This window comes from Schistocerca gregaria, chromosome 5 (genome assembly GCF_023897955.1).
Source record: "Schistocerca gregaria isolate iqSchGreg1 chromosome 5, iqSchGreg1.2, whole genome shotgun sequence".
Lineage (NCBI taxonomy): Eukaryota > Metazoa > Arthropoda > Insecta > Orthoptera > Acrididae > Schistocerca > Schistocerca gregaria.
This window is the reverse complement of record NC_064924.1, coordinates 660,930,590-660,954,461: the sequence shown is the minus strand read 5'-3', so window position 1 is coordinate 660,954,461 and position 23,872 is coordinate 660,930,590. Positions and strand designations below refer to the sequence as shown.

Genomic DNA, 23,872 nt, shown 5'->3' with positions numbered 1-23,872 from the left:
CTTTGCAAATACATTCAGTAGCATGCATGAACACAGTCTGAAAAATGTGTCATGAGTGCAGTTAGCAGAAAAGCAGTGATAAATTAAAATAGTGTGCCTGATACAAAAATAATCCATGAAAATATAGTAAGCAATAATTTTTTTTTCCTTCTTGGGGGTGGGGGCTCAGTGAGAAAAAGTTTTGTAAAGGTTTGAAATTATGTATGAAGTTTGCTGCAAATCACTAAGCACTTTTGTTCCCAAATACTGTACGAATAAAATTTGGGTAGTTGTGTGTCATGGGTTACACTTCTTTTTCACTATCATCCTTACCCCTTTGACAGGTAGGTGCTTTGTTCCACCTCAGCGATTCTTCCCAGACAGTAAGGGATATGTCTACCAAGTTCAGTCAAACCTGATCCAGTAGTTCTGGAGATGTGGAACACATAAGCATACATACATTTTTATAATATATATGCATATCTTTTCTTCTGTGATCCAATTTTGATGAAATATAGCCTATATAGGACTCCTAACTACACTGAAGTTACCAGTGAGAACCCCACAAAAATCTATCTAGTAATTTTAGAGCTCATCGTGTCTGTTCAGGCAGACAGACAATAAAGTTTTAGCAAAACTAAATCATAGTATCTTTTCTTGTCGTGATCCAATTTTGTTAAACTATAGCTTACACAGTCTCCCAAACTATCCTCAAGTTACTAGTGAAAACACCTTGAAATTTGTGTAGTAGTTTTGGAGATTAACTAAACAGACATTACAGTTTTACTGATTTATTGTTATTATAGAAGATATAGATAAGAAACTGTCCTAGCTTTTGGCACTACTTTCCTTCTTTGGGGAAGAAAAAGGGATGGGTTGATTAAGGTTTAAAACATCAGGTCAATCACACCTCATGATGAAAAGAACCTAGTTTTAAATTCCCACACAAGTGCAACTGTGTACAGTGACAGAGTTTTTAAAATTGACATCACCAAAGCAACGAATTTCAATGTCTGTAATTAAATAAATCTTATGATAGTAGTATAACAGTGGGACAATTACCAAACAACATTAGGCTAGTCACAGAATATCCTATTTTCAAACATTATGCTATAATACGGAGTTAATAATCAAGCCGAAGTGTGCCTATTTAAAAGCTATTAGATTCTGTAAATAAAAACTACTTTCTTGGATCTGTCCATATATGTTATTGGTATTAAACAATGGAAAATACAGGATGGACTGTAAAAATATTATGAAAAGGATAGTTTCTACTCACCATATAGTGGAATTCTGAGTCATAGTTAGGCACAAGAAAAAGACTGTCACAAAATAAGCTTTTGGCCAACAAGCCCTTTGTCAAAAATAGTCCACACACACACACACACACACACACACACACACACACACACACACACACATGTATGTGACCACAGTTAATGGGAATTGAAGCAATACATGTTATTGGTATAATTTATGCTCTTTGGAACAAGGTGAAAAAAGATTTTTAGTGAATTTACTGTTATAATTTCTATATGTAGCACTGAAAAAGCCTATTTTATTGGAAATTACTACTGGTGACTGAAGAATAAAAACAATTTCTTACAACAGTTCTATAATCCAATGGAGTTATTTAAACGTAGTATACATACCTTTCCACAGGAAAATAAATTTACATTTGTTGATGCCAAAACATGAGATAGAGTTCCAAGTCGATGAAACATCATTGCAAAGAACTGAATTATTAGCACAATTCCAAAGAAAAGTGCAAAAACGAGACCAATTGGTTCTAGTTCCAGGTATTCCTTTGTGACTCTAGCCTTGAAAACAGATAATAAGTAAGTTAACTCAAGTGACTTAGAAGCAAATAAATCATTTCAATAGCATATGAAATTATGATATCAGCACATGCATCTAACTTAGTAGTCATTTAGTTGCTGCAACTATAAGGATAACTATTGGACTAACAGCAAAATCAGTTAAATGTATACAGTGTTACTCTTGTCGTAAACTTTTTCTGAAGACATCGAAATACTAACTTTTTTAAATATAAATGAATATGATTACATTTTACAGCAAAAAATTAATAACTTGTTTGGCAATTGATACAGTACTATTACTGAAACTTCAGAGAAAGATGTAGCATAAACATAACACAGTATGTTCTTCTGCAACAGAAAGGACAGCTGCAACAGTCACAATGTGTTATAAAGACTTTTTTCTGAAACTGTAAAGTAACTTCTAATGTGAATTTCTATAGCAAAAACTCATCTGGAACAAAGTAAGGTACAATTAACATATAAGAGTTTTCAATTTCAACTGGAATTGACATTCACGCAGATGAAAGGTTAACTGTTGTAGTTTTAGAACCTGGGGTGCAGAAAACGCACTTGGCATTGTAGAGTATGACAGACTCCTATGGCGGAGGGGGGGGATTTGCATGTTGGGAAGATATGAAGCGTATCCCCTCCTCTTCCCTCCCACAGAGTGTCTTTTTCCTTTTCTTTTTCTTTTCCTCTGGTCCCAAAAAACTGGACATATTAATGGAGTATTTACATAAACTAAAATGTCCCTTATTTTGTCTTTCAACATGACATTGTCCTCCAAATTTGCATCAGAACTTTCATGAACATCTCAGTGCCAGGCTCCCATGACACTGGATCGGTCACTCTTAAAATGTTAATTTGTCAATGTTGCTCTGGCTTCCCTTATAGCATGACTTAACATGCAGTAATTTATTTTTGTGTGGATGCGCCTCAATAGTATTTACATTTCCAACTAGTCTTATTTCAAGAACTACATCTCCTATGAAGTAGAGAAAACATTTTTCTGGTCTTCAGTTCAACAACTAGATTCAGCTCATCACAGTAATCTATATTGTACACATATATCCAAAACTGTTGCAACATACACCTACTTGAGCCAGATTACTGCAGTCAAGCCTTGGCCTCCCTCTATAATTTTAACCCACACACTTCTCTCTCTTTCCAAGCACACTATTCCTTGATGTTTTAGCATGCATCATATCAACTGATCACATTTTCAATTCAAGCTCTGCCTTAAATTTCTGTTTCCCTGATGTGATTCAAGACTCCATTCCACTCAGCTGATCTTCCATGTCTTTTGTCATCTCCAGCAAAATTACGTAATCGGCAAACCTTCACATTTTCAATTCTTCCCCCTGAATTTTAATACACTGCTCAAATTTCTCCTTGGTTCCTTTCACTGCTTGCTCAAAGATAGATTTAATACCGAGTGGGGGGATTACTATAGAACTCTGTCTCACTTCCTTCACAAGTACAACCTCCTTTTCATGTCTTTCAAATCTTAAAACTGCAGTTAATTATCTGACTCCTCTGCCTAAAAGCTGTGCTATAGTGATCCCATAGCAGAAGTCACCTAATCCCCACTGAAATCCTTAGCCCAGAATCTTTCCCTTAATCCATGTCCTTCCTCAATCCAAAACCCCTGCACACCTGCCTTCCACATACATCCCAACAATCCTGGATGACTCATTGTAGCTGGTTACTGTGTTACCCTCGTGTTAGGCAATATCTCCAACCAATTACCCATAGCCTAGCCTCTCGTAATAAAGATAGGGACCATATCCTTCTCTGACCCGTTTACCACCTGGATACCTACCCAGCACTGCTGATGCCATCTCCCTGTATGTCAACATCCCTCATGCCCCTGGCCTTGCTGCTGTTAAGTACTACCTCTCCCAACATGCTTTCCACTAAAACTCACTATCCCCTTAAACATCTAACTAATTATATCCCCACACATAACTACTATTTCTTTGGGGGAAACAAATATGTGTCACAACTATATACGCCTCAAAGACACCTTCCTATGACAATCTGTTCATATGTCATCTAGATGAAACCTTCCTAGTCTCTCAAAAACCCCAAATCCCTTGTCTGGTTCAGGTTCATTGACAATATCTTCATGATCTAGACCAAGGGTCATGACATATTATCCTCATTCCTCCATAGCCTCAACTTCTTCTCTTCCATTTGCTTCACCGCCTCTTCCTCGGCCGAACAATCCACATTTTTGGGACATTGACTTCTGCCCCCCTGATGGCTCCCCCCATATCAAACCTACTAATCATCAAAAGTAACTGCATTCTGATGGCTGTCATCTGTTCCACATCCTGGCCTTATGTGGACAGCATATCTACAATGATGAGACTACTCTTGCCCTAACCCTTGTAACACCACCAAGAACCACCTGCGAAGGAGCACCCCCTCCTGGGCAAATATCATCCCCAGCTGGAGGAACTGAACTAAGTTCTTTCTCAGAGCTTTGCTACCTATCATCATGCCTGTAAATGACAGACATTCTACCCATAATCCTTCTCCCAAGGGTCATATCCTCGTGTACCTGCCTGATTAACCCACCTCGCATACCTACTTTATTACGCCACAGGCTTATCCTGTGCTACAATTGCTGGCCACAATCATACTGTGGCCTGGAGCCAGAGTTGACAACCACATGGCAGAACACTCTGCTGGAGCACAACTTGATTAGTTTTAATGGTTGCTTCACAACTTGTGTCATCTGGAGCTTATCCTCCTGCTCCCTCCAACACCAGCTGTTATGAACTACATAGATGGGAGATATCCTTGCAACATCCTTATTTTCTGTAATCCTCCTAATTTCAGTCCCAGCTAATCTCCTGCACCCACACCCTCTTACCACAGTCTGCCCTTCATCTATTCTTTCATGCCTTCCCAATTCAATGTCCCAAGTCCTGGTCATTATGAAGCTGCACAAACACAACAGTTCCGGTGTCCAAGAGTCGCATTCCCATTCTATGCATTAGCTAACTCTCCCTCCCATATTCCTACCTTGTATTATTGCTGCCTCTCTCCAAACCATTAGCCATCCTTTCCCAAAACCCCCATTCATTCCATGCTTCTTTTCATCCCTCATGCCCAACACTCAACACAGCCCCTCACCCTGGTCTGCTTGCCTTTGAGACTGTGCACTCAGTCCTCACAGTGTTGCTATACAGGTGTGTGTGTTAGTGTGTGTGTGTGTGTGTGTGGTGTGTGTGTGTGTGGTGTGTGTGTGTGTGTGTGTGTGTGTGTGTGTGTGTGTGTGTGTGTGTGTGTGTGTGTGTGTGTGTGAGAGGGGGGTGGGGGAGGGGAGAGGGGTGTCCGCATATGCCCTAGCTCAAATAGGAGTGCATCCAAAAACTAGTGAAATTTTCATTCTTGTCTGGGGGTCTATTATGACTTGACACTCCTACTGTTTTGTGAGTTGTTACCTTCACTCCTAAATTACTTAAACTCCATAATGTCTTTTTCCTGGTTTGTTTCCTTTATATTTAAATACAATGTGGGGAATGCCACATCCAAGCATATTTTCAATAGGTAAAAACAACTATCCAACAGTGGGGTGTATAAAATTGCTTGTGCTAACTGTGATAAGATTTACATGGGCCAGTCAGGCAGAATTCTGAGTCCACATCTACTGTACATATAGTGCTACCAGCTACCACCCACAGTACTATGCCTTCCACTTCACCAATGTAGGCCAAAAGCTTAATCTTTTGGAAGAGAAACAAATCAATAAACATCTGGCTAAAAATCCTGTTTTACAATTAAATCAACGAACTCATCTCGGTACTTCCCTTCTAATAATCTTCTCTTAAGCCCCACATTTACTTCTCTTAAGCCCCACATTTCTTCAGTTCTTCCTACAGTATCGTTTCCATTTCATTCCCCACTATTTCCTGTATTTATTTTATTGGGATTGTCTCTGTTCTCAATACATTCTGTTATATTTTATATGTACATACTCCCTTTGGTAAAAGAAATTCTTCATACCACTGATATATAACTTAGTTTATGCATTTCCTGTTATAAGTGACAGTTCTATCTTTCACTCAGTTTGTTCATTCCCTTCCATATGTAACACCTCTTTCTTCGATACTGTACTCTTGCATTAACTTTATTTTATTGTGATTGTCAATTTAATTTACATTCTTCTTGAAGAAATAATAAACAGCCAATCAGTTGCAAAATGGAAGGTTTATTTAAACCCCTTGACCATGGTTTCAACATTTATAAAAATGTCTCCACCAGATGAAAACAGTGACACCCCATCAGGTTAACAACGAAAATCTGTTGACTTATTAAAAAGAAGTAACAGATAAGATAGGTAAAATAAAAACAAACTAAAAGCATATTTTTAGCATTACCATTTCTAGTCCCAAACTGACATGATTACTGTGATAGTAAGATTATTCAGACAGGTAACAGTTAACAACTCTGAAGTCATTTTCCACATGAATAACTAATCTGACAAACAAACAGACCAGACATTTTAAATACTATCTTCCTTCACTTCTTTTTATTGTAGACACAACTGTGTCAAAGTAAGTTATGTACCAATCACTCTTCTCCAAACACAGATTTCTTTGTGTATTGAAAAGAGTGTAATATTTATCTATTTGATAATGTTATAAAAATTACATCGTGGCATGCAATGAACTAATAAAATAAAACTGCAGATGTTTTAACTTGTAAGGCAGGTTTGGACTGTTTATTAGACTTATGCATGAAATTTAACTGAACTTTTCCAAAATATGTTTTAGCTGAAATGCATGTTATACCATGTCACATCATGGAACAATATTTTATGAACATGAAAAAAGAGGACATCAGCAAGTAAAGACTAAAATAATGATTACATAAAACAACAGTGCAACAAACTGCAGATTGTGATGCATGTTAGGACAAACAGTTCCTATTGTCCGGTCTGTGAGGTCATACTTTGCTCATTCCAGTGACTGGCAGAGAGGGTTGAGAAGACCAGCCTTGCACACGGACTTTCAACAAAGCTCACAATTTTTAGCAGTGGGCCAAGAACTGACCATGGTCCCCTGGTTCTGGCTTCATAGATTCTGTGACAAGTTAGAGAGCTACTTCCTGGACTTGGGCTGTAAGGTTGAGAGCTGTTGGGTCCCTGTAATGGGTCAGATGTGCGCTACCCATTAGAGGCTGCTACTCGAGTAACTGACTGTGCGCAGGGTGCACACAAGAGCTTTTTTAGATTAAGTGACTCTCCATCCAATCCAGATAATGACAGCTGTAGGAGAACTAGAACTATAAGTGCAAGATCCAAAAGAGTGCCCCTCACACGTGAGAGTATTAAAAGCCTAGTACTGTGGAAACTCATTATCCAGACTTCTGATATACAGATTCACAATTATCTGGATTGTCAGCTGCAAGCAAAGATCTTTGTAGTCTAGCCCACATGTGCATATATATGTAGTGCTGGCACTACCCACCTGTGACACACGCAATCTCTGCCCAGCACTTGAGTTAGGCAGCTGCCTAAGCGATATTAAAAAGAATACTGATTCAGTTTTGAAGTGCACTTTCAAACTTGATAGTGAAGATGGGAGTAAATATTAAAAGTTATGAAGAAACTGAAAAATGAACTTTTGAAAGAAGCCTTGTACTGTTGGTTTTTAGAAAAACAATCACCTGACATTATGTATTAACCACAGACAGTTACGCATATGAGAATGTACCTAAAAGACAACCAGCAACATACGTTATCTTTCTAGAGTTAGTAATACAAAAATCAGTTTACTTCATATGTTCAGTTATTCAGATTTTTGATTATTCAAATGAGTTCAACAAAAATTAATCTGGATAATTGAGTCTACACTGTAGTTAGCTGCCCAAAGTGCCAGAGTTTGAAGCACTCTTGAAAACAGTGAAGTGCACATAATACTAGGTACAGAAAGCTGGTTGAAACTGAAATCGATAGCAATGAAATTTTTAGGGAGAATTTAAGTGTGTATTGAAAGAATAGGCTAATGGAAATTTGAAGTGATGTATTTGTTGCTGAAGACAAGAAACTCAAATCCACTGAGATAGAAACTTGACACTGCATGTGATACTGTTTGGGCAAGACTCAGTATCCGGGGTGGGCATGAAATGGTAATCGGATCCTTCTATCATCTACCAGACACATCTCTTGATGTAACAGGAAACTTTAAATAAAACTTCAATTTACTTGTACATAAGTTCCCCAAGCATATTGTATTCATCGACAGAGACTTTAATCATCCACCTATCAATTGGGAAAATTACAGTTTTGTTAGTAGTGGTCATGATGAGGCATCCTGTGAAACATTACTAAATGCCTTCTCTGGAAACTATGAAGAACTGCACCTGACCTCTTTGATGATGTTCATGTCAAAACTGATATCAGTGACCATGGTGCAGTTGTAGCAACAATGATTACCAAAGCACAAAAGACAACTAAAAAAAGTAGAAAAATATACATGTTCAGTAAAAAGCAGTAGTGCCATATCTGATTGAGAAACCTGAAACTTTCAGCACAGGGTAGGAACATGTAGAGAAACTATGGCTCCAGTTTTAAAGAATAATTGACCATGCACTGGATAAATATGTACCCAGCAGAACAGTTCATAATGGGAGGGATCCTCCATGTATACAGGCTACTGCATAACAGATGTAAAACAAAGCATAGTACTACAGACAGAGGGATACTGTATGAAATGCATTTAGCTGTTGAGAGAGCAATGTGTGAGGTCTTCAATGACTACCATAGCTGAATATTGTCCAATGATCTTTCACAAAACCCACAGAAATTCTGGTCATATGTAAAGTCTAGTAGCACCAAAGTCAGCATCCAGATGAGACAGGATTCGAACTGAGCGTAACAAAGCAAATGTTAAGTGCTTAATTTTGTTTTCAACTGTTCATTGACAAAGGAAACCCCACGAAAACTACCTCAATTTAATCATTGTACCACTTAAAAGACAAGTGAAATAAGTGTCAGTGGTGTTGAGAAACAGCTGAAATAGTTAAAATTAAACAAACCTCTAGAGCCTAATGGAAGCCCTATCACATTCTATAAGGAATTTGAGATTGAATTATACCATCTCCTAACTATAATCTATTGCAGATCCCTTGAAAAACAATTATGTTCAGCAGTTGGAAGAAAGCATGGGTAAGACCCAGTTACAAGAAGAGTGGTAGAAATGATCTACAAAACCACCACCCGATGTCCTTGATATCAATTTCTTGTAGAATCTTAGAACATGTTGCACTCAAACATAATGAGGTACCTCAAACAGAATGACCTCCATGCCAACCAGCATGGATTCCAAACACATAGTCATATTGAAATCAACTCACACTTAAGTCACTTGACATACTGAAAGCTTTGAATCAAGGAAGGCAGGTAGACACAGTATTTCTTGATTTCTGGAAACCATTCGACTGAGTACCCAATCTAGGCTTATTGTCTAAAGTATGATCATATGGTATATTAAGCAAAACTTGTCACTGATTGAGGATTTTTTAATAGGGAGGATGCAGATGCAGTATATTACATCAGATGGAGAGTCATTATCAGATGTAGAAGTAACTTCAGAAGTGCCTCAGGAGTGTGTGTTTGGACCCTTGCTGTTCATGTTGTATATTAATGACCTTGTGGACAATATTAATAGTGACCTCAGACTTTCTACAGATGATGAAGTTATCTGTAATTAAGTACTGCTTCAGGAAGTTCTCTATAATGAAATACTGTCTAAAAGAAGGTGCATAAATATTCGGTCAAAATCTGTACAAGAAAAAAATAATATAATATTTGAAAAATCGGTTAACTAGTTTAGTGCAAACTCCCTATTCATAAATGAAACAAAAACTGAGGAAATATTCTTTAATTTGAAGGTATCAAACAAAGAAAATAAGTCCGTTAAACTGCTAGGAATGATGATTGACCAGAAACTTAGCTGGGATAAACATATCACATACGTCTGTTCTAAACTTGCACGTGCTATGTTCCTACTTTATAAGCTTAGGAGTAATGTCAGCCAAAACTTACTGCTGCATTCATATTTTGCTTATATCCACCCCCATCTTTCATACGGTATTCGGCTCTGGGGAAATTCTCCCAATTCAATATCCATTTTCAGATGGCAAAAAAAAGCTCTTCGATGCATAGTGGGTTTATCTCCTAGGGATACATGCATGGAACATTTCAAAAAACTTAACATCATGACAGTTCCTTGTTTGTACATCTATTATTGCTTACTACACGTAAAAGAAAACATAGCTCAATATCCCCTTAGGTCATCTGTCCACACCCACAATACAAGACGAAACCACACAATTGATCTTCCATACTCTAGAGTGTCTAAGATACATAATAGTTATAAATATGCAGGCCTCGAACTGCTTAATATGCTCCCTAAAATTGTACAAACAGTATCTGAAAGTAAATTTAAGAGAACATTGGGTCAATGGCTCAAAGGTAAAGCATTTTACTCAGTTGATGAATTTAAAGACTTTAATATGGCAGATTCGCTGTTTTGACATAGAGAAAGGTACCTCTGCCTGTAGTAGGACCTAAATTTGTATCAATAGCTTCAGACAGTGACATAGTGTTATCAACATGTATATGATAATGACATAGTGTCATCAACATGAATACTCCCTGCTTAATATAAATCTGTATAATGTTTTCCTTTTTATTGTAAAATTAATAATACATAAAATTCCAAATGTGTGCTATTGTGCTACACTAAATTTCATATGATTTATTTATACATTGTTATGAAAATATAACGATCTTTATACTGTAATTGAACTTATTGATGAAGCCCATTGTATAAGAAAATACTGAACGGCTAATAAAGATTCTTATTCTTACTCTTATTATTATTCATAAGATATGAAAGTAGTGCAAAAACTGGCAACTTGCTTAACATATTCATAAATGTAAAATTTGGCTGTTCGCAAAATTTAAAAAAACAACAACAAAAAAACAAAAACAAAACCATGGAATCCTATGACTATGACATCAATGGGCAATGGGTCACAGCTGGAATTACATGAATGAACCATTCTAGAATATTGCTCAAGCGTGTGGGACACATACCAAACAGGACTTAGAGGGGATATTGAATGTATACAGAGAAGGGCAGCATGAACAGTCACAGTTTTGTTTCATATGTGGGAAAGTGTCACAGATGTTCTGAAGAAATTGAGCTGGCAGACTCTTGAAGATAGATGTAAACTATCCCAAGAAAGCCTGTTTGTAACGTTTCAAGACCTGGCTTTAAATGATGAATCTAGGAATATGCTACAACCCCCCATGAATCATTCACATGGGGATCATGAGAATAAGATTAGATTAATTACAACATACACAGAGGCACTTAAACAATCATTCCTTCCACAACTCATACGTGACTGGAACAGGAAGAAACCCTAAAAACTGCAGCAGAGCGGCATACCCTTTGCCATGCACTTCATAGTGATTTGTAGAGTGTAGATGTGAACCATGGACCTTGCCGTTGGTGGGGAGGCTTGCATGCCTCAGCGATACAGATGGCCATACCGTAGGTGCAACCACAACGGAGGGATATCTGTTGAGAGGCCAGACAAACATGTGGTTCCTCAAGAGGGGCAGCAGCCTTTTCAGTAGTTGCACGGGCAACAGTCTAGATGATTGACTGATCTGGCCTTGTAACATTAACCAAAACGGTCTTGCTGTGCTGGTACTGCAAACTGCTGAAAGCGAGGGGAAACTACAGCCGTAATCTTTCCCGAGGGCATGCAGCTTTACTGTATGATTAAATGATGATGTCATCCTCTTGGGTAAAATATTCCGGAGGTAAAATAGTCCACCATTCGGATCTCCGGGCGGGGACTAACCAAGAGAATGTCGTTATCAGGAGAAAGAAAAATGGCGTTCTACGGATCGGAGCATGGAATGTCAGATCCCTTAAATGAGCAGGTAGTTTAAAATGATGAGATAAAAGAAATTATTCAGGTAGTGAAGGGAGACGAAAATTTAATAGTCATGGGTGACTGGAATTCGTCAGTAGGAAAAGGGAGAGAAGCAAACATAGTAGGTGAATATGGATTGGGGGGAAGAAATGAAAGAGGAAGCTGTCTGGTAGAATTTTGCACAGAGCATAACTTAATCATAGCTAATACTTGGTTCAAGAATCATAAAAGAAGGTTGTATACATGGAAGAATCCTGGAGATACTAAAAGGTATCAGATAGATTATATAATGGTAAGACAGAGATTTAGGAATCAGGTTTTAAATTGTAAGACATTTCCAGGGGCAGATGTGGACTCTGACCACAATCTATTGGTTATGAATTGTAGACTAAAACTGAAGAAACTACAAAAAGGTGCTAATTTAAGGAGATGGGACCTGGATAAACTGAAAGAACCAGAGGTTGTAGAGAGTTTCAGGGAGAGCATAAGGGAACAATTGACAGGAATGGAGGAAAGAAATACAGTAGAAGAAGAATGGGTAGCTCTGAGGGATGAAGTAGTGAAGGCAGCAGAAGATAAAGTAGGTAAAAAGACGAGGGCTAATAGAAATCCGTGGGTAACAGAAGAAATATTGAATCTAATTGATGAAAGGAGAAAATATAAAAATGCAGTAAATGAAGCAGGCAAAATGGAATACAAACGCCTCAAAAATGAGATCGACAGGAAGTGCAAAATGGCTAAGCAGGGATGGCTAGAGGACAAATGTATGGATGTAGAGGCTTACCTCACTAGGGGTAAGATAGATACTGCCTACAGGAAAATTAAAGAGACCTTTGGAGAAAAGAGAGACACTTGTATGAATACCAAGAGCTCAGATGGAAACCCAGTTCTAAGCAAAGAAGGGAAGGCGGAAAGGTGGAAGTAGTATATATAAGGTTTATACAAGGGCGATGTACTGGAAATGGAAGAGGATGCAGATGAAGATGAAATGGGAGATACAATACTGCGGGAAGAGTTTGACAGAGCACTGAAAGACCTGAGTCGAAACAAGGCCCCGGGAGTAGACAACATTCCATTAGAACTACTGACGGCCTTGGGAGACCCAGTCATGACAAAACTCTACCATCTGGTGAGCAAGATTTATGAGACAGGCAAAATACCCTCAGACTACAAGAAGAATATAATAATTCCAATCCCAAAAAAAGCAGGTGTTGACAGATATGAAAATTACCGAACTACCATGCCTCCATCCTTGCTACCTTCCCTGTTTTCCTTTCCCTGTTGCTTCATAACCTGGGTTGTGAGTAACTAAATCCACTTTCCCTTCTTCCCTTTCTTTCCCCTCTCTCCTCCCTGATGAAGGAACATTTATTCCGAAAGCTAGGAGCTTAAATTTTCGGTTGTTTTTTGTGTTTCTATCGGCTGTACTGAGCTGAGGTAAGTACTGGCCAGCCCCTCTATCTCTTTGTTAGTAATTGTTTCGAACTATCAGTTTAATAAGTCACAGCTGCAAAATACTAACACGAATTCTTTACAGACGAATGGAAAAACTGGTAGAAGCGCACCTTGTGGAAGATCAGTTTGGATTCCGCAGAAATGTTGGAACACGTGAGGCAATACTAACCTTACGACTTATCATAGAAGAAAGATTAAGGAAAGGCAAACCTATGTTTCTAGCATTTGTAGACTTAGAGAAAGCTTTTGACAATGTTGACTGGAATACTCTCTTTCAAATTCTAAAGGTGGCAGGGGTAAAATACAGGGAGCGTAAGGCTATTTACAATTTGTACAGAAACCAGATGGCAGTTATAAGAGTCGAGGGACATGAAAGGGAAGCAGCGGTTGGGAAGGGAGTGAGACAGGGTTGTAGCCTCTCTTCGATGTTATTCAACATGTATATTGAGCAAGCAGTAAAGGAAACAAAAGAAAAATTTGGAGTAGGTATTAAAATTCACGGAGAAGAAATAAAAACTTTGAGGTTTGCCGATGACATTGTTATTCTGTCAGAGATGGCAAAGGACTTGGAAGAGCAGTTGAACGGAATAGACAGTGTCTTAAAAGGAGGATATAAGATGAACATGAACAAAAGCAAAACGAGGATAATGGAATGTAGTCAATTTAAATCGGGTGATGCTGAGGGAACTAGATTAGGAAATGAGACACTTAAAGTAGTAAAGGAGTTTTGCTATTTAGGGAGTAAAATAACTGATGATGGTCAAAGTAGAGAGGATATAAAATGTAGACTGGCAATGGCAAGGAAAGCGTTTCTGAAGAAGAGAAATTTGTTAACATCAAGTATAGATTTAAGTGTCAGGAAGTCGTTTCTGAAAGTATTTGTATGGAGTGTAGCCATGTATGGAAGTGAATCATGGACGATAAATAGTTTGGACAAGAAGAGAATAGAAGCTTTCGAAATGTGGTGCTACAGAAGAATGCTGAAGATTAGATGGGTAGATCACATAACTAATGAGGAGGTATTGAATAGAATTGGGGAGAAGAGGAGTTTGTGGCACAACGTGATAAAAAGAAGGGACCGGTTGGTAGGACATGTTTTGAGGCATCAAGGGATCACCAATTTAGCATAGGAGGGCAGTGTGGAGGGTAAAAATCATAGAGGGAGACCAAGAGATGAATACACTAAGCAGATTCAGAAGGATGTAGGTTGCAGCAAGTACTGGGAGATGAAGAAGCTTGCACAGGATAGAGTAGCATGGAGAGCTGCATCAAACCAGTCTCAGGACTGAAGACCACAACAACAACAACAACATGATTTACAAAGAAAAAATTAAGACTTAGCACTATGGTGCCAAAGAAAGCTTCAGATAGCAACCTATATTCAAGGACAAAATGTTATTCAAAACATAAGACAACATCAATAAGTAACTAAACAAGACAGTCAGATTTGAGCTGGTCACACTGTTTACATTCTGTACATACTACTGAGTGGAAGCCCACTTCCTTCCTAAACACAGCAGTTAGTTAGCTATTGTCTAATGATTAAATGATACATGAACCTACGGAAGAGGTATCATTCAAAAGAATTGGACCAAAGTAATTGTTACTAATGTTTGCAGTGAATGCTGATATATTAAACAGGTATCACAGATGATGAGTATATGTTTTTAACTGTGTATGTAGTCTGGTTGGATACCTAAGAAGAAACAGTGAACTAATGATGTACATTAGACGTAGGACTTTTAATTTCCTCACAGGCTACAAACATCATGCTGTATACTTATGGACAGATGTAATTGTTAACCCTGGAAACAATTTTACGTTATGTATTTGTCCATAAATTACTTCAGTTTCCAGAGTATTTTCATAATTGGAAACTTAAGTGTCCAAAAATAAAAATGTATTTTCTTTCTTTATTTTGTCTCATACGTGACAGTTCTGAGTGCTACAGGGAGTTGTCACTGCTCACCCCAGAAAAATTCAGCAGGGGATGCAGAAGGCTCAATTAGTAACCCAACCTTAGACAACATTCTGAATAGAAGGCACTCAGCAAAGTGGACTGTATTAGAAGACTGCAATAAGAGACTCAACATGGCATGCAACTACCAAATGGTCTATAGGTTGTGATAAAGCAAGCTGGGATCTTTTTACTTCCCCTCTTGTTTTGCCATCTGCCTCCTTAAATTCATTTTATTTTCATTTTTGCCTTATTACCATTAACATGCATGAGTAAAATCTGCATTTTTCCTAAAAGAGAAAGGTTGGCCCTCAGTCTTAAGGAATATAGAACCAGGCCTAATTTTGTGTTTAGTTTTATGTGTGTAATTAATTTCCTAATTGATTTTTGCCTTTCCTAGTTAATACCTTTGTTACAGGGTGAAATTAGTACCAGTATTGTTTTGTGGCTTAGAATATACTGTTGACATATAAACAAATATAAATACTGTAATAATTATAAACATTTGGAAGAAGAACTACTAGGATTCTTAAAGTATTTATTTGGCTCTATTCAAAAACATGTTAGTAAAGCCAGCCCTTATTTAATTCCAAAACAATTACCAGATTTGTTAAAAGCACTGTTCGTGTAACTATATGTGTTAATTTCATTATTTACCAAATAAACTGGCATAACCTTGGTGGTAAAAGAAACTGTTAAAAAGAAGGAATTTTTGATGAATTTAAATGAATGAGTTATGTTTTAACTGTAGTTTTTGTAAATTAAACATCAAACAATGTATAATTTCAGTACCTGTTATTGTGAGAATATATAAAGGATGAATTTTTGGTCTCAACACAGTCAGTCCAGGGTCGATTTTCAGAGGGAAATTATGTACTGTTTCAAGTAACAACAATTCATCAACGTAACTGTGGAATTAGGTCGGTTACATCATTTGCAGTAGTCAGTGTTGAGCCCCCCCCCCCCCCCCCCCCTCCCATGTTTCAGCCAGTATAACAATGCAATACGTCAACACCAAGGACTATCAATGAAGATATGAAGCAGGCAAATGCCACAAGGTGAATGAGCCTACTAATTTGAAATTACAGATACTCTTTGGAATAACCCTCTAAGATTTCATATCATAATTGCACAATGATATTAACAAAGAATAAAAAAACATAATGAGACAACCTGTGTTAGTTTCATACCTCATTTTCATCCTCAACAAATGTGATGTTCGCTTTTGCGCCAAGAGGCCACTGAATATATATGGTTTCTTTGTTTTGTTGCAGCAAAAACACCACAAGTACAAAGAGTGCATTTATCATGAAAAATGCAAAAACAGATGTATCTCGTAGACTTTTCAGGTCCTTGGTGATACGTGCCTGTGCAAACAGAACAAACATTAAACCGATATTGCTACTAATACTGAGTTATAAATCATTTTTTTAGTATTATTTAGACATACAAATCAAATGTATGTTTAGGAATTATGTACCTGCAGAAGATCTTGACAGATAAAGTGAGACATGGATATTAATCTTACCACTACAGTAAAAAAAGGAATTTCTTAATGGAGTATGTATCCAAAGCTTCTACATATTTTTTAAAAGCTACCATGTTTGCTTTTAGCTGTAAGTGTTTTGATTTCACTATTGTAGGTTTGATGTTTGTACTGGTTTGAAGCATAAGATCTGATGCAATATTATGTGATGAAAATAGTGGACATTCGGCTTTTATTAATAGAATGGACAGTAGGGTGAAAGATTTGCAACACTCTCTTACACACTTTTTAACTTGAGCTCACCAATACCACATAAATTATTACTTGGTATCATAATATAATGTCCTATTGTCCCATTTTTGTTGTCAGTGTTTTGCATATGTTCCTATCCAATTCCGGCATAACTTATGCCCCTTTTGTCTTTTCCTTGTTCCTTGTGTTCCTTCATTCATTGATTCTGCACATCTTCTTGCTTATTGTATGTTTTGTGTATTACTCATCTTTCCCTGTACATTACTCCTATTTTCTCAGAATTTTGAATGTCTTGCAGAATTTTACATTGTCAAATCCTTTCTCTAGGTAGACAAAGCCAATGAAAGTGTTGTTTTTTCTTAAGCTTTGCTTCCATTATCAAGCACAACACCAGAAATGCCCATCTGGTATTTCTACCTTTCCAAATGTCAAATCTATCATCATCTAACAGATCCTCCATTTTCTTTTCCATTCTTCTGTACATTATTCTGCCCAAGGAACTTTGATGCATGAGCTGTTAGCTGATAGTTTGACAGTTCTCACACTTATCTGTCCTTCCAGTCTTCAGATTTTGATGGTGGTGTTTTTCATACTGTCTGATAGTATGTCTCCAGTCTGTTTCATTTTACAACCCAACTTGAATAGTCACTGAATTGCCATTTTCTACAATAATTTTTGGAACTATCCTTTCTGCCTTGTTTGATTGCAAGTCTTCCAAAGCTTTAATACACAATCTTCTGTGCCTTCCATACTGACTCCCATTCATGCTTCTATTTCTTGAAAAATTAGAATGCTATAAAATATAACCATCTGGAACTTTATATTGGGAAGTCAAATCTATATAACAGCTTAAAAAAATAAATAAATAAATAAAATGTGCTTATGACGTCTAAATGTGACCTAGAAAATTAGAAGGAAAGTCACAATTCAAATTTTGATTATAATACTGTATAATATTGAAAATAACAGAAATTACTGGTTGGAGCAATATGTAAAATAAGAAAAAGGTGACCATTCACTTATAGGGGGTTGATGCATGGAGTGCAGAAACAAATAATAGAAAACAGCATTCATGCTAGCTTTTGAACACCTGCTCTTTTTCAAGCAATAGCACACATATTCACACACACAACAACACAGACACCCAAACACAAGGTTCTGTGGCCATGGCAAGCATAGACGAGAGGGGACAAATGAAGAGAAAAGAGGGGAGGGGGAAAAAGAGAGAAAGGTGAAGGTGAAGATGAAGAGGGAGTAAAAGAGGAGAGAGAGAAGGGACAAGAGTTGAAATGGATCAGAGGGAGAGTGCTCACATGGGCAGGGGGGGGGGGGGGGGGAGTGAGGGAGAGGGAAAGTGGTGATAGAATATTGTACATGATCTGAATGGAGAAAGGATTGGAGAAGTAGTGGTGTGGACAGAAGAGGGCAGGGTAGAGGCAAAGTGAGTCAGTCGGAACAATTTTGTGGAGATTTAGGCTTTGGGGACTACGACAGTGCAGGTTGTGTTGGACAGATAGTTCCCACCTGCGTAGTTCAGAGAAACTTGTGTTGGAAGGGAGTATCCAAATGGCCAGCCCTGCCTTTTATTGGGTAGGAAATGCCTGTGGCAACTACAGGGGAGATGGTGCGTGGGAGTACGGTACAGGTCTTGTAACTGGGTCTAACACAAGGGAATGACCTGTGTGGTGAAGGATTGGGAGTAGAAGTGGAGTAGGGATGGTCAAGGATAAATTCACCATTTTCGCGGATGACACTACACTACTTATTGATAATTCTGTAGATAAACTTGAGGTAACATCAAATAATGTTTTAAATGAAACGGTGAACTGGTTCAACATTAATGGTCTTTCTTTAAATTACTGTAAAACAAACTACATTCAGTTCCACAAAACATCCAAAGATGAGGAAATAGTAATAAAAATAGATGAGCAGACAATAACCAGTATAGATTACTCAAAATACCTAGGCTTGCATATTGATAGCAAACTGAATTGGTCAAACCACATCCTGGGTCTATCCGAAAGAATAAGTTCAGCAACATGCGTATTGCGCATTGTTTCTTCTTACAGAAATATGGAAACCATGAAGTCAGCGTATTATGGTTACTTTCATACAATTTTGGCATTTGGAATTATATTTTGGGGAAATCAGCCACTGGCTAAAAAAGTACTGTGTGTACAAAAAAGAGCCATAAGGATCATGTGTGGAGTCCATCCTAGAACCGCATGCAGGAATCTTTTTAAGAAGCTTGAAATACTTACATCCACTGCCGCAATATATATTCTCATTGATGTGCTTCATAAGGAAAGAAAAATTCATCTTTAAGCTGAATAGTGCATATCACAGTCACAGTACTAGAAGGAAACATGATATCCACTACGAACAGCCAAATCTAAGTATGGTGCAGAAAGGAGTCCATTTCAGTGGCTGTAAGATTTTTAATGCCCACCCTTCAAGACTTAAGTGCTTGGTAGATGATGATCTCTTGTTTAAAAAAACCTTAAGGCAGTTCCTATTGCAAGGATCATTTTATACAATAGAAGAGTTCCTGAACTACAGTGTTTAACATTTCTTGTATTGTAAACTGCAATTGTATGCCCAAATTTGTATTTGTAATACTGAATATTTTTATTGTAAATATATATTTTGCAATATTTATTTCTCTGTAACACTTATTATTTTGTAATCTTTATCTATCTCTAAAATGTATTTTTAGTAGTGGGACCTAAGTTACTGTTTACTGTTTTTGTTTTGTTTTATGTATTGCCATAAATTCTGGCCAAAAGCTTGTAAAATTGACACGTTCCATAGCCTGTGATAGTGTCACAACATTGATCACTGGAACAAGAGATAAATAAATAAATCTGTAGGTTGGATGGGCTGTGGACACTACTTTGGGGAACATGGGTAGGATTTCTCATCTTAGGGCACAGCTAGAGGCGGGTTTGAAAGGGATGCCTTTCAAGACCAGGGTGGTGTGGATGATTTGTTCTGTGGCTGGTTAACAGGTCTACTGGTGTTAGAAGTGCAAATAACAAATGAGATTCATTTATGGATAATCTGGATAGGACACTGTCTGCCAATAAATGTTTTCTTAAGGCTATCGATATATGTTAACAATTCCAGTTTTCCACTGTAGATGCAGTGTCCATGGATGGCAAATCTGTGATGAAGAGACATTGAATGTGTGACAGCTGTCAAACTGGAGATACTGTTGGCGGTTGGTGTGGCTGATATGAGCATATGTACGAGAACTTATGGAGCCATCTGAGAACTGAGAATTGTGGAAAAACTTTTTGGGATGTGAAACTCAGAATAAGTTACCTTCCACAACAAACATTGCTCCTGAACAACAGACCTGTAACAATGTTGTCAATCTTTCTGCCAAGACTGTGACCCATGAAGAAATCTCAGTACTTCGTGAAGGACTCACATTTAGCTCAAAACCTAGGTTCAACCATGGTGAACTTGTAAAGAACCTCCTTCCCTCTGCTTTTTCTCACCAGTGGAAACATTTCTTTACCACACCCCCCACTGACAACATGCCACCAATACCCTGCACAGAAGTTTATTTAAAACAAGTGGCCTCCAGGTTTCTACTGGTTGTCCCATTACGGCTGTGAATAATGCTCCCACAGAATGAACGTCTGACTTTGTTGATCAACACTTCTGTAACCTCCCATCATACATTCAAGACACTGATGACTTCCTTCACTGTCTCTCCACAGTTCCTGTCCCATTACCAATAAACTCCATGTCAGTCACTGTGGATGCTACGTCCTCACACAACAACAACTCTAATGCTATAGGTGGTGACCTGGACAAGATAGCTTCCCTGACTCATGGCACCAATGTACACTTTGTTGAGCTGTTCCGGCGTCATGATCAGCCACGCCTTGATGGAGCTGTGAGGCGAATCAATGTGGGGCTGGGGATGGCTCTGAGGACGGCCAACTTTGCTCATGTTTCTCTGGTGCCCGTCGGGACTATCAACAGATGGGGTTTCACTAGGCATGGCCTACACCTAAACAGGACTGGGAAGGGAAGATTGGTACAGCTGATTCATGAAAGTATAGGGGGTGGATCTCGGGCCACACATGGTCAAATACCTGTTGTCATAGGTAGGAAAAGTAGGTCTTTTTTAGGATAAATCCAGACAACAGGTTCCCCTGCCTAAAGAGTATCTCTAGCAGTTCAAAAAATACTGAAACAATCACTCACAAGACAGATTATAACACTTCAAAAATCACACATACCAGATGTCACAAAGAAAAACAAACCATCGGAAAGAGTAACATGGGGCATTTCACAGACTTAACAATCCTCCATCAAAACATGCAATCAATAAAAAATAAAATACAAGCATTAGAAGTTGAGCCCCAATCTTTGAACTGCACAGTAGTTTGTATTACTGAGCACTGGTGTAGAGACACAGAAATCCAACATGTAGTATTATCATTGTATGAAAGGGCAAACTCTTACTGCAGAACTACTTCAAGGGGTGGAGGATCATGCATTTATATCAGAAAAGGAACACAGTTCAAATCTAGACATGACCTCAGTACAGTAAGTGAAGACAAACACATTGAAATATCAGCTATTGAATTATCAGGGCTCGATATCACCAAGAAATTAATCATTTTGTGTGTGTATAGATCTCCCAGTGGTAGTGTGGACACTTTTTTCAATAAATTAACAGAAGTTCTAGATAAAGTCTCAAGTACAAAGGTCAACATAATTCTGTGTGGGGACATAAACATCAACACTAATATCATAAATGAATCCAGCAGCACCTTCATAAATATCCTTCAAAGTTTTGGCATGTCCCTATTGGTCAATAGTGCAACAAGGGTTACTACAATGACTGCATCAGTAATTGACCATGTGGCCACAAATATAGACAGGGAAAAATGTGATGTAGCTGTAAAAGATCTCGGACTATCAGACCATCTCTGTCAAATAACAACAGTAAAATCAGGCATCAAATCATTCCCTAAACTACAAGCCTATAAACGACATCTATCAGAAATCAAAATAAAAGATTTTTCAAAAGAACTAGAAAAACAAAGCTGGGATGAAGTGTATAAGGAAACCAATGTGAATATGAAATTCTGCAAATTCTCCACATTGTTTAAATTGAACTTTGAAACAGCATTTCCAAAAGTATGCATGACTGTATCAACATCTCACAAAAACAGATGGATAACAGCAGGTATTAAGAAGTCCTCCCAAACACTTAAACACCTCATTTCCATGAAAAAGATTCACAATGATCCAGAATTCTTAAATTTCTATCATAGATACAAAAAGATTTATAGGAAGGTGCTGATTGCTGCAAAAAAGTCATTTAATGACAAAATATTATATAATGCAGAGAATAAAAGCAAAGCAGTCTGGGATGTTATAAAAAAGGAAACAGGGTGAGGCAAACAAACGCAGAATAACATACTGCTAAGGGAGGGGGATAAGGTAATAAATGATCCACAACACTTAGCAAACTATGTAAACGAGCATTTTTCAAGTATTGCAGAGAAGTTACAGCAAAAATTCCCCAAAACAAATATAACACCTGCAAAAATTGTTGCACTAGATACAATGATGTTACTTCCAACCACAGAGAATGAAGTCAATAAAACTGTTCAAAAGCTAAAAAATAAAAAGTTAGAAGGCTTAGATGATGTACCAATGTGTGTACTGAAACAATGCATAGGGATTATACAAGGCCCATTAACAAATATAATAAATGAATCCTTCACATCAGGGACATTTCCAGAGCAGCTAAAACAGGCAAGAGTTGTACCTTTGCTTAAGAAAGGTAATGCAGAAGACATAGAAAATTACCGGCCCATTTCCCTGCTGTCAGCATTCTCAAAAATAATAGAAGCAATTATGAAAGACAGATTAATGAATTATCTGAATAAATACAATCTTTTAAGCAAATCACAGTTTGGTTTTCGAAGTGGCAAAAATACGGAGTCAGCCATAGTAGAATTCACAAAAGTTGTACTTAATGCTCTTGATAAAGATGAGTGTGTCACAGGCATGTTTTTGGATCTTTCTAAGGCTTTTGATACAGTCGACCACAAGATTCTATTAAATAAATTAGAAGCATTAGGAATAAGAGGGGTAGCTAATGACTGGTTTCGATCATACCTAACAGATAGGGTACAAAGAGTAGAGATAACACATACTTCAAATAGATCTAAACATTTAGTAAAATACTTATCAGAACCAAAACATATTAATATAGGGGTTCCACAAAGTAGCATATTAGGACCAATACTATTCCTGATATACATCAATGACTTTCCCAGTAGTGTTACTCATGGTGAGAAAATTCTCTTCGCTGATGACAGCAATATTATAGTCACTGAGAGAACAAGAGAACTCCTTACCGAGAAAGCACATGAAACTCTCAAGGAAGTTTACGATTGGTCAATAAGCAACAAATTGACATTAAACATAAAGAAAACTAATGCCATGAACTTCAGTTTGCAGAGGAAAAATGACAATGTTAAATTAAATGTAGATGGCACCTCTATAGACTGTGTAACAAATGCAAAATTTCTAGGAATGAATATTGACTCTCAGCTGAAGTGGTGCGAACACACAAAGGTACTTGCAAACAGAATGTCATCAGCATGTTATGCCCTTAGAATTCTATCATCTGTGTGTAACATGCAGTGTCTTTTAGTTACATATTATTCATATGTACACTCAATTCTTAGCTATGGCATTCTTTTTTGGGGAACAAATCCACAAAATATAAACACAATTTTCAAACTCCAGAAAAGAGCCATAAGAATAATAACCAGAAATAGTAGTCGAGCTCATTGTAAAGATCTGTTCAAAACACTGGGAATTTTAACTGCTCCATGTGAACACATTTACCAGTCAGTTGTACACATCAAAAGTAACATTGGCAATTACTGCACAAACAGCTCTGTCCAT

General features: G+C 37.5%; 1 protein-coding gene across 2 annotated transcripts in view; it reads right to left on the bottom strand.

The window, feature by feature from the left end:
* LOC126272657 (chitin synthase chs-2-like) overlaps positions 1 to 23,872 on the bottom strand; it is a 248,861-nt gene that overhangs the window by 19,897 nt on the left and 205,092 nt on the right. For both annotated transcript variants that reach the window (XM_049975666.1, XM_049975667.1), the window contains 2 exons: positions 16,374 to 16,550; positions 1,632 to 1,799 (listed from right to left, as the gene is read on the bottom strand). In XM_049975666.1, coding sequence (XP_049831623.1) covers positions 1,632 to 1,799; positions 16,374 to 16,550 — 345 coding nt within the window. The remainder of the gene's footprint in view (positions 1 to 1,631; positions 1,800 to 16,373; positions 16,551 to 23,872) is intronic.